This window comes from Athene cunicularia (genome assembly GCF_003259725.1).
Source record: "Athene cunicularia isolate RWA chromosome 1 unlocalized genomic scaffold, athCun1 chr1_part1, whole genome shotgun sequence".
Lineage (NCBI taxonomy): Eukaryota > Metazoa > Chordata > Aves > Strigiformes > Strigidae > Athene > Athene cunicularia.
This window is the reverse complement of record NW_020799091.1, coordinates 13,024,018-13,036,612: the sequence shown is the minus strand read 5'-3', so window position 1 is coordinate 13,036,612 and position 12,595 is coordinate 13,024,018. Positions and strand designations below refer to the sequence as shown.

At 35.9% G+C, this 12,595-nt stretch overlaps 1 protein-coding gene across 1 annotated transcript in view; it reads right to left on the bottom strand.

Annotated features, from left to right (window-relative positions):
• Positions 1–11,475, bottom strand: part of ARHGAP42 (Rho GTPase activating protein 42) — a 140,260-nt gene extending 128,785 nt beyond the window's left edge. Inside the window, exons 1-2 of the mRNA XM_026854282.1 lie at positions 11,398–11,475; positions 6,305–6,400 (exon numbers count right to left, since the gene is read on the bottom strand). Of these exons, the coding sequence (XP_026710083.1) occupies positions 6,305–6,392 (88 nt within the window). The 5' untranslated portion in view covers positions 6,393–6,400; positions 11,398–11,475. The remainder of the gene's footprint in view (positions 1–6,304; positions 6,401–11,397) is intronic.
• Between the last annotated feature and the right edge of the window lie 1,120 nt (positions 11,476–12,595).

Here is a 12,595-nt window from a genome sequence, read left to right as displayed (position 1 = left end):
GAAGGGCAGTAATTGCAACAGCCACCCCAACCTAATTTTTTTTATTTGTATATGCATCTTAAGTAACAGGGAATGAAGCATGCAAATTCTGAATGAAGCATGCAACCTTCTGATATGTATCTTGGAGAAGAAGAAAAAACAAGGCCTGTGATCTTGTTTTATTTTTGATTCATGCACAGATAAAGACCTACTGCAACATTATTTTGTTTTATTTCCTGCTTTGTCAGACTCATTTGACCTTCCACAGCAAGGACAAGAGCTTTGGGCTGGACCAAAAGAATGCCAACCTTCCATTTCTGGTGCAGGTGCTGTTATGAAGCCTCTATGTGATCCTAGCACTACCATAAAATTACTAATTTCTTGGAGTCAAGAAACAATAGCATTCCGGAGACAGGTGGCATTTGTTTGAATATGCAACAAGGCTAAAAAAACCTAATGGCAGGAACAGATTTAACAGATTTTAAATAAATACTTCAAGCATTTCACACCCTGATTGTGCTGAGTTCCTCACATAATTTGTTACTGTTTAACTTTTGTAGATGAAAATATTCCAATAGGAGTAGCAAAGAACTCTATCCTGTGATTCAGAACTTACAAGTAGTTATGAAAAACTGCTTTGAAGGTCACCTAAACAGTTAATCTTAAAATTCGTTCTTCCACTGGAGGAAAAAGAGCTGGAAAATCTCAGCAAGTAATTACTGTGGAAAAACAGCATACAATCTGTCTATGCAAATTCACTCTCAGTCGCAAATAGCTTTCTATGCTAATTTAGGACTCAACCCTTCCCCACCCATATAAAAAAAGTGCCTTTTGTAAATATGCTTGTGTCTCATATTTTCCACAAGGTCAACAAACTCAAGCACTACAGAAGTTATTGAGATCATGCCTACGCAAAAAAAAAAAAATTAAAAAAAATAAAATAAAATAAAATAAAAATCCACCCCTGGAACTCTACCGTCAAGGTCGTGGCAAGATCTTCCTCTTTCTTTGGTTTGGATAAGGCAATAATAGACCTGAGCCACTGGAATTCATTTTAGACTTATTTGTTAATTCCATTCAGAAACCTGGTTATAAATGGGAAGTCAGTGCAAAGTAGGTACAATATTAACCCTAAAAAGAACCTTCTTGAACATCAAAGGTAACCTCAAACGATTAAGGAGATGACCTGTAAGATATCCAAGTGATTCAGACTGTAGGTGGCTCAATGGCATTTAGTAAACTATTCTGAAACAGCCAGGCAAATTCAAGAAGCCATTGCACACCACAAACAATAGAGACACAGTGGCTTGAAACCATGACTAGCCTGACAGTTATCCTCCGAGATTCCTGTTTAGCGTTCAAGTAGTTCCAAAACTCCAAAAAGAGTCTCCTAACTTGGAGACTGTAATGTCCACAGATTGATTTGCCTCCACACACTTTAGGCAGGCATAAAGATCCTATAAATTCTCTTTTTTGTTGTTTTCATTTTAATAGAGCATTGCATGCACAGTTTATACCATTAAAAAAAATAAAATAAAAAGGAATTTGGCACCTCTTAACACCAATAAAACTTTTAAATCATTATAAGAGATGGGGGGAAGGTAACCTTCTCATTTTTCTCTTATTTGCGTGGTTCTGTACACAAATTTCCCAAGACAGATCTATCTGTTGTTTTAAATGGCAGGATGCTTGTCCTTTGACAGGCTCTCCAAGAGGGCAGAGCAGCTGCTGACTGAAAAGCATTGCACATGTGGGTGCCCAGTGCTAGCAAAGAAGACAGCTTTTGTCATTGCTGCTCAACTCAGAGAGTCTTAAGAATACAGCATTGGACTCAATCAACCATTAAAGTTTTGGGGTGGGTTTTGGGAGGGTTTTTAGGTTGTTTTTTTAAAGTTTTCTCCTCAGTTGATTTTCAAAGTTTAACTTGAAACTAGCTGCTGTATACAACATAATTGCCTAGTATGAGTTAACAGTCCTGTAGATGGTTAATTGTTAGCAATTTTAACAATCCCATGAACAACCTGAGGTGTGAGTCAGCAAAGATCACATGAGCCACAACTGCTAGCAGCAAGAGTTCCCACAAGGAAAGATACCACATTTTAGAACTTGTGACTTATTCCTTGTGGCTCAATTAATAATGATTTCATAGATCATTGTAGTCCTCTTACATTCCTAAATCAAGCATCTGATGCTACCTGAAACACCTGTTATAATATAATTCTCTTCAGGGGAAAAAAAAAGATTCAAAACCTGCAGTGACAGAGTGAAATACATGCCTTTCAGTGCTTTTTCCTAAATAGCACATACTAATAAAAACCAGATACTAAAGTAAAGCACCAGAATATCACAATGTATTTGTCTTGGTTTCGTTTAATTCTGAAGAGCATGGTCTTACACTGCTGATATTAAATCTCACCGATCTATAATTAGCCATAATACAAAACAGACAAGAACTTGTGAAAGAAACAAGACAGAATTCCAGTGAGTTCAATAACAATGTTTATTATTTTCATCTGTATCGGCCACAATCCAAATAACACAAACAAAAGAAAAGAGAATAAACCAGGGAGATTCCTGGAGAAGGAATCAGGTGATTATCTAGCTGATAAGCTAGATAATACTAGGAAAGGAGGAGCTGGACAAACCTTCTCCCTGCAAAATTTATGCTTTTCCTCAGTATACACCGTGCAAAGACACTTGTACATTAAAAGCATAGCTTTTGCACCTATCCTATCTGTGTAACATTTGATTTGGTGTGAAGTTTTAAACATGTAAAAAACATGCATCCATTTTGCACAAAATTTTCACTGGGCATGACAAACGACTGACCTTTACATTCATTCACTATCAATTTAAAGTTTTTCATCTCTGTGCAAAATATTAATTGCAAAAGGGCCTGAGAGTAACTGTGCACAGGTTGGTATGTCTAAAAGAGTGAATGGCAAAGTGTTGTCAAGTTTTGGCTATTTCAGGCTGTTGAAAACACATTTGTTAGTAAGACTGGGGAAGCAACACACTCTCCTTAGAGTAAGGCTGAATTACATCAACCCTTCGTTACTATGCCTTTTTAGTATTAATGATTCACTGTCATTCATTGTTTTATTTCTGCTTTAAAGATGTCACTTTCTGCATAACTTCTTAATTGCACAAAAAAATTACAGCTTGGCTGAATCACATGCAACTGCAGCTAATATCCATGACCTACGATCAATAAGTGTAGCTGTACCAAATACTGTGGCCCTTGCATTGCTGCAAATCACATGCTGCCACGTGCATTTCAAAAAAAGAGGAAGAAACAACACTGGTAATTGTTGCTAGCTATTTATTTTCTTAATGAGAAAAGCTGGTAAAGCTGGGGAGTACTGTTTCTCAAACCTAACTTGTTGACAAATATCTGAAAAACTGAAAAAGCTTTTTTTATAGCATCAATCCTTTGATGTTCACAGTTTAAAAAAAAAAAAAAAATTAAAATGAAGTTGTAGATGATTTAAGGAACAAGCCAGTCTGCTTATTCAAGAAACTCAGGGGAATAGCTTACAGCCCATGCACAAGAGTCTGACTCTAAACTGGGCCTATTATATCTGAAAGTGGCTATGTAGATAAATCTGAGTAACTTGCAGCAACATGGAAAGATTATCTACAACGCATTATACAGCCACAAAAAGACATGTAAAGTTTTTGTCAAAGAATACTTACTTTTATGGAAGAATTAAACATTTGTAAGTAAAAAGAGAGAAATTATAAAAATTAGAAATCAAAGAATTAAAAGAAAACAAGAAAATCAAATACATCACTGGATTAAAGAATGGATTAAAATAAATATGAAAAGCACCGTCATAATTCTGTTATACTGAGTGGTCATGGAGCTTAACTAAAACTACTCATGTATTTTGTGCAATGGCTTGTCGGATAAATGAACTGTATTAAAGAGAGCATCTAAAAAGGCACAGGTTACAGAAAATGTAAATAAAACAATGCTGTTATTAGTGATCAAATGGCAAAAAATGAAAAAAATTATGTTGTGCTTAGTTACTGAACAGAGACCTTCAATTCTAGTATTGCCTCAAAAAAATCACTCAGTTCCAAATAACTGATTTTTTTTCTTAGTAATAATAAAGAAAAAATCACTATTTAAATTTTGAAAAAAGTTGAAAATTCCTCCTTTTTTTTTTTAACAGAAATAATCACATCCTGACAGAAGAAGCCTTATTCAGAGAGTGAATTTCCAATGCTAAAGTGGATTAGGGTGGATTTCCAATGCTAAGCTTGAAATAGAAATGTATTTTAAAATCTTCAGAATGTACTCCCTGTATCAAGCCCCTAAGTATACAGTGGTTTTGTACAAAATTTATCAAGTCAGAGTATCACTGCAGACTAAAATAAAACTTCCTAGTGGCCTGCACAGTTGTAGATATTCTTAAAAAAGGGAGGTGAAGGCAGAAGGAGGCACAGAGAGCGGGATTCATCTATACAAAGCTGTCTTTGATGATAAGCAAACATCTAGCTTGTTGGAGCATGTTGAAGATATGGATAAATTCTAGGTCACTGCTCTAGGGAGATCAAAAATTGAGCCTTACTTTATAAAAGCACACAGTATCATTCAGGCTCTGTTAGACTTGAATTTGATTCCTGTCAGTTTACCTTTTACTCTTATAAGCTGCTTTGATGTACATGACAATCCATCAGGCAATGGGTGCTTTAGAAGCTAGAAATCCCTTCTTTGAAGCTCCAAGTGAAATAAATCAGCTGTCAAGCTTCATGAACTCTGTTTTTTTTCCTAAATAGTTTTAAATGCCTGTTTAATGTCCAAACAAAGTCTTGTCTTTGCTACGTTTAGGTTACAAGCAAAATTAAAGTTGTCTTTGTCTTCAGTCACCTCATTTTAAACGCAAAACCTTGTCTTTACAAAAAGTTACTGACCAAATCTAAGACATACAACTGAGATATTGCAGATTTAGTTTAAATGCATAAAATATGTACCAATTACCATTAACAGTCAAGAAAGTATATGTAGAATGCCAAAGAGCACATATACACCATTCATTTTTTGTCTCTTTCCAAGCTTGATGTATCTGAAGAATGAATGCAGTTTTATAACTAAGTAGCTCAGTGTTTTCACTCCTCTGCTTTTATACGCCAGTAAAATCAAACCTCCCCTCCCAGCCCCTGCCAAAGGTTAGTGGAAGACAGCGACCAAATACTAGCCATATTTGATGACAGCTTCCTAACTATCACAGTGTTGTAGGGTGAGAATGAGGCCAATCTTGCCAGTGAAAGCAAGCAGCTCAGACCTTTTATCCGATGACTAGTAAAAGAGAAATGCTGAAGAGTGAGGAGACCTGCAAATAGGTTATAGTATGAGATACGCTTAGAAAAGCCTAAATCTGATTTTCCTCTCTGCATTACATAGATCCTTTTAAAAAAATACTAACAAGTCCTACGTTCCCTCTTGTACTGCCAAATAATTTATTTTTAGAAGCAACTGCTTTTTAACAACCATCTTCCTTCCTCTCAGATGTTTTGGGAGAGACATGGGGGCCATGTGGTATGTAAGGCTCATGACACTGAGTTTAGCCATTCCAAACATGGATTATAATCTAAATCTCTCTCACCAACAGGGAGCTAGATCACTCCAGCTGCTATGCTACTGCCCAAAAGCATCACTGCAACCACAGCAAGGCCTTGCAGTAAAGAGTAGCTGGGTTTCTGAATCCTGGAAATGTTTTCAGGATTAGTCTGCTGAGGGAAGAATATTTTGATGATATTAAAGAGGCTTACGTTCAAGAAAATCTGAGCTGTTCAGTTCTGCAAACGTAAAAATTCTGGGTGTGCGCAAAGGTAGAACATTAAGCACCTACTAAATTTTACTGGCAGAAGTTCAGACATCTATATACTTAGGAATGCACAAATTGTAAATAACATATTCCTGGTTTAGACCCTTAAATACTTCCTATGTCTTACTAGTCACTTAAGGGTTTTTTGCAGACCTATGTTATTTCATAGGGAACTTGTGCACTTGCAAAAACTGGCTGCAAATTAAAAATAGCAGCAGAATTTAGAAGATCCACAACTGACTCAATTGACAAAAATACTGCCGAATAATTTCCTCTACTATGAGCCAAGCTATGTCATGAAGATATTTTTTGACAGGTATTTTTTAAGGTTTGCATTATTTTTACTTATTAAAATTTTTCTATTTTTCTTACATGCTCTAGGAAAAAAAGAACCCCAAACTGTAAACTGCCCCACTATATTTGTGATATCATATGAAATATATAAGAAACAATATAAAAGTTACTGCAACCACGGCAGAGAACGTACTTACCAATATTAATTTCATCATCAGTTTCAGCATCTCCAATACACTCAAACTGGAAATCTTGTAAAGACTGTGAAAATTTTTGCACTGCCATGGATAAATCTAAAAATCAAGGAAAAAGAACAAGAAAAACCAAAATTACTCCACTAAAACTTCACTGAAGCAAGGTTTCATGCATTTCTGCATGAAATATTTTTTCTGTTTCCAAAGTTTCCTTTCTAGTATCTTTTCTGGACAGTAACTTCATTCAAAAATCCTAGTCACCATTTCAAAATCAAAGTACCTGAGATCTCACAAAAATTTTGAAACATGTTGATGCCAGATTTCAAACTTTAATATAGGTATTATGCTGACAACTAAAGAACTGTTTCTTGAAAAACAAATTACTGTAAGAAATGAATGTTTAGTGGTAAATTTTATATGTAAGTAGACCAGTGTTTCTAATACTGCAAGATTAGTTTTCAGATTAAAACTCATGACAGTTTCTATCATAAACATTATCAGAAGAATTAAATTCTAACTATTCTTATACACTAAAAACATTATACAGTGTTATGTAAAAGCTTTATAAAAAGAAATTGAAGGGAAAAAAATAAACAAGTGCTTTCCAATCAGCTAGGTTGTCCACGGATTATGAGCACTATTTTCACAGAATTACACAGAGTGGACCTTTGGAAGAAATGTCAAAGCAACCCAAACTTCATATCATAAAATTTCATTAGAATTGTACACACTCAAAAAAAACCCCCCATAAATACAGAATATCAATGTAACCACATAAATCTGTTTTCTTTTTTAGGTACACTAATGGCAAATGCAGAGATTAACATAATCATGAATTAACTCAGTCAAGATTAAAAAACTACCAGTCCAGATGAACCCAGAAAACCAGGAACAACTCTTTTTGTCCTACAGAACATATCTAAGGCATCTATTTTGAAGTTAGGATAATTAGTAATTAAGGTTGTTCTAGCTGCTAAATCTAATCATATGTCACGGTAAGGATAAATTATGGCCAAAACCCAAGTCATAAATTCTGTTTCAAAAGCATCATGTATCTGTCTCCATCCCTGAAGGTGTTTAAAAGCCATGTGGACATGGTCCTGGGCAACTGGCTTCAGGTAGCTCTGCCCGAGCAGGAGGGTTAGACCAGATGACCTCCAGAGGTCCCTTCCAACCTCAGACATTTTGTGATTCTGTGATTTCTTTAACCCTCTGTTATCATAAAGCCATAAATACTCATCTACTCAACGCTGGACACAAAATTAGAAGGCTAACTCTTTTCTTGGCAGGAATAATGGCTAGCATATAGGTACACAAATTGGCCTAATGTCCTAAATCAAGACACACACACACACACACACAAATACAAAAAAGCATCATTTAAATCTGAACAATCTCCAACAGTAACAACCATTCCACTATCCTAAACAAAATAACTGTTGAAAAATCTTTCAAACACCTCCAAATAAGAATCCACACAGTAAGATGACTGAAATATTTGCTTTTTTAATTAAAAATGACCACTATCAAGTGGCAGAATCCCTCCCAGGATTTTGCCCTACCCCTGTATTTACTCACTGACTGTTGCTTTTGTATTTTTACATGCAGCTTTATAGTGTATCAGTCCAACAAAAGAACAAGCAGTCTTTAGACAATATAGACATGAACAGATTTTTTTTCTTGTATTAGTCAGGAATTCTGTATGTTTATCTGATAAATAACAAGGGTGTAAAGAATTGGGTAAGCAAATTCTGTATTGTTTTGATAAAAAGCATGGAAAACAGGAAAGAATGCACCCCAGAAATACTGTATCCTCACTGAACATTTCCTACTGTGCTGCACAGGAAGACTGTATTATTAAATGTATTAACAAATTAGATGCTAAACACAAAGTATTTCCTACTGTTTGCATAGATGAAACAAAATAGATTTTTATAAGCTGAAGCACTCCATTTTATGCAAATACAGTATTTTGCTATCTAAGTAACTGATTGTTCAACAGGTGTTACAGAGACCTAAACCTCAATTTGTTTGCAGCAGGATGCTTTGAGTTTAAAGGGAAGAAACAGTTTTATTGTTGGGTGTTCCACAGTTAGTACACAGAGTCCAAAGCCCTTCTATAAAATTGCTTCATACCAACTGATTTCAAAGGAAATAATATGGTCTTAAGGTGACTGAATGAAAAAGATTCTTTATCATAAGTGTACCAAAATGTAAAAATTAACAAGCTCTAATAAAAATGCAGATTTATTTCCTCTAGACAATCTAATCTCCATGGACATGAAAGGAAATGAGGGAGCACAGACTCTTCCCTGTCACTCTTTCACACATGCAGGGCTTAGTGAAACAAATGTCAAGGAAAAAAAAAAAAAAAGATAAAAATATCCAAGGTGGAGTCTCCATTTTATACCCTGGATTAGTCATACATAGATGCTGATCTCTCACTGTGTCAGCAAATCAGTGTCAATGCTTATGCATTTTGAACCTCAAGGAGGCATGTTTAACCTAACTTAGAAACAGTGGGTATGAAGAATGTAGTAAGAATTGCCAAGCTCATTAGATAACTTGATTAAATCATCCAGAATTATACCATTTGGAGATTTCTGCCTCTATATGAGACCCATTCTAATAGCTTGAAAATATTAGAACATAACATATTCAGGTTACAACTGTTCAGTGTAACAACAATTAAAATGAATTCCTAAGGTAAGATGTTTCCTGTGACATTAATTAGTTATATTTATCGATTTATTTCTTAGGAGCACCATCACTTTACTTGATTACAAAATTCACCTAGTGACAGAAAGGACCAGTCCTGCAATAAGCAGGCTTCCTTTGAGAGATACAAAGATTCAAAACTGAATTAAATCAGAAGAGCAACTGTGTCTTTGGTCAAGAGGCAAATGATATCACTAACATCTTATCTTGTCTGGGCAAAAAATGAAAAGAGCAGAGACATGGAGCAGAGACCTTGTCCAGCTTTATAAGACATCATTTATTACTGTACATCCCAAAGTCTTAATTTCACTGAGAGCCCTCAATACATCATGCTCCTTCCAGATGTAAGAAGGTGAATCACCACACCAAACAAATCACCTTCGCATCATTTGCAAGCTATGTGATATTACAGGAGTTACTCTTACTCAGCTTCTAACATGCACATCTTGATAGCCATGTCCCTCTTTACATGGAGTCCACATGAACTAATATATTTCCCTTAGGCCAGGGCAGAAATCTCTTTTGAGCAGAGACAACTGATCTTCTAAGTTACTATAAAAACCTTATCAGCTTTATTGACTGACAGTACAAGTCTATCATCCAGGGAAGGACGGCTGCTCAGAAGTCTCAATGATACCATAAATGTGCTGCCCCTGCTCTTCTGCAAGCACTCAAATAGAGTAATCTCTTTGGGTGGCAGTGAAAGAGGGAAAGTGTAGCCTGTTATCCCTCAGTCACAAGAGGTGTGAATTTCTAACTGGCAGTTATGTTTCTGACAGTACTCAGCTGCACCTTTTGTTCCCTGTTTTCTGTGATTCCAAAGGAGAATTCAGTTCAGTTTTACAGTAAGGCATATAGGCAAGTCAATATGCAGGCTACTTGCAGTCAGCGGAAAGAGACAACTAAGAGAGCTGCCTGTTTTAGTAAGTGTTGAAGCAAGTCAACTGGCCAGCAAGATTTTTTTTAATGGAGCTTTGAAAGAGGAAGTACTAAAAGAAGCATATTACAATGTGACCGGAAACAATAAAAAGATAATTACAACTTGATCACAAGAAAGTAACAGAACACCAGTATTAAATACGGATACATATAGTACCAACCATCAGTATCATCATGCTAATGAAAGAATAATAAAAGTCATCATCCATTCAGGAAAAGTCATAGAGAAATCAGGAAACATGTTATTCTATTGTACTTCTTCCTGAAGTTTTATGGTTTTGACCAATCTGCTTAACACATTTACCCAACAAAAACATGGAAGAAAACTCTGCATTATTGTAGAAGTTAGGTTTATTTAACATTCACTTCGTTTCAAATTGCCAAGAAGGAGGATTTCATTGAATTGTAATACATTATCTTATTTTCAGCTTCGGATAGGGCCTTATGTACTGGATATACGATGATAAAACTATGATGTAGTCATACTGCATATTATATTAGGATGCGTTTCTTTACAGAACGAGATGTTAGGTGTTGGAATGGGCTGCCCAGGGCAGTGGTGGAGTGCCCATCCCTGGAGGTGTTTGAGTTGGGTCGACATAGCGCTGAGGGATCTGGTGCAATTGGGAACTGTCAGGTTAATGGTTGGACTGGGTGATCTTCAAGGTTTTTTCCAACCTAGACGATTCTGTGACTCTGTGATTACTAGAACTGCAGTACTGCTAGAATTGGTTTTCAGCTTTCTTGTCCTAGATCTGTCAAACAGATCATAAAATAAATTTTTATTTAGGGCCTTGAAGAGGAGAGAACAGCACATTGCAACAAAGCAATGCAACGATGGATGCTATTACCTGAAGGACAAAAGAACAAGTACATTTGTTTTGGCACAGCCCTTCATAACAAGGATCAAGTTCTACAGGTAAGGAAACCTGACAAGATTTTAAGTTGGTAAGCACAAATCATTTTTTTGGGGGAGGTGAGAAGGCTGTTGTTTGTTTTTGCCAGTTTGATGGCTGGAAAAACAGAAGAAAGCCCAAGCTTTTGACAGGAGTCAAATAAGCTCCAAAAGCAGAAACTTTATGCACTTGCAAAGGACCCCTATTCCTACCTTAGTAACAGCCCGCAAGAAACTGTTCTCAGCAAATACAAAGCCAAAGTCTTTCTCCCTGTTTACTTACAAAGATGACTTCATTAGCAAATGGAGTTCCAATAACCAACACTCTTCCTGACTGATGTCAATCATCCTGGAAAAGCTTGGTATCATTCACTGGGTTAATAAAGAAGAACAGCAGCTGAAACCTAGTGAGGAGATTAAACATGCCTAAATGAACTTCTGAGCGCCAGCTGGAATGCAGTAAATGGGACTTCAAACAACAGATGCTCTGGCTAACATAGTAACAGCAACATATCTGGTGATCTGACACAAAGCTAGTTATTACCGTATGGCTTCAAAGACAGCAGAAGCAAAGGGGCGATGGCTGAGCTGGCAGGATATTAGAAGCAATCCTTCAGTCAGCTGCATTTCAGGACAGTTGAAAACTGGAAAGGAGACCACATACAGTCATCTTCAGTGTTTCAAACCTTTGGGCAGTTTGATTCCACTACCAGATATGACTAGATGCATTATGGTGCCCTGCTTGATGAGCTATCTCATTTGATCATGGACTGACATACAGGTTTATTAAAACCCAAGCTACTCAACAAAACCAACCATTAAGGAGCTGTATTATGTGAATAAAACACAGCAGAAACTGAAAAATATTGACAGAGTACTTGATAAAATGGCACTCTAAAATGAAGAGAGCCTTTTATCTAGTTCACTGACTTACTCCTCAGTATCTGAGTCACTTTGTGTTTTGGGTTTTTTAAATAGTTTTATGAGTATATTTATTTTATTGATTTATTTAATAAGCAAATCATCCTATAAGCTATTTTTCTAAGTTATAAATCTACTTTTTCAAGTGGTTATATAACAGAAACATTATTATTGTGAAACAGCAGCTATGTGCATGATTTGCAGCATTCTTACTACATCAAATGACACAAGCAAGGAAACATTTAAAAATTCGTACATGTGAAAAAAAGGGCTTTCATATTACAAATACAAATCTGTAAAACACTATTTATTCAGAAAAATACTTGTGAGATACATGTCTCCTTAAATACTTCATGACATGGTTCTTTACTGTAAAGATGAACCAGGAACTGCCTTGGTTTTGTTACTTTATGTAAGAATGAGCTTCACAGAGGCAGGCTCTATCAAGCCAGAAATAAGCTGGAAGAACAAGAACACCCCACTGAGAAGCACTGAACTTCAACAGCTTCTGTGTTTGCTACAGTCAATTTGATTGTAACTAGAACATGTCACAGTGGGACATCTTTTTCCACATCATAGACTGTAAACACAGCAGCTGGCAGTATGATTATATTTAGGCAGTATGAATGATTAAGCAGTTAAAAGCAGTGATCATACAAGATTGCATATATCACTACTATATTTGAAATTTATTCCTGCCTTACAGGCTTTCTCATTAAAAATCCTAACTTCACAGTTGTTAGTCTTAATTCAGAAAACAGCAACAAAACGCATTTTGTTCACAATTTTCATCTTGTTCTACTCTTTCATTTATTTACCAT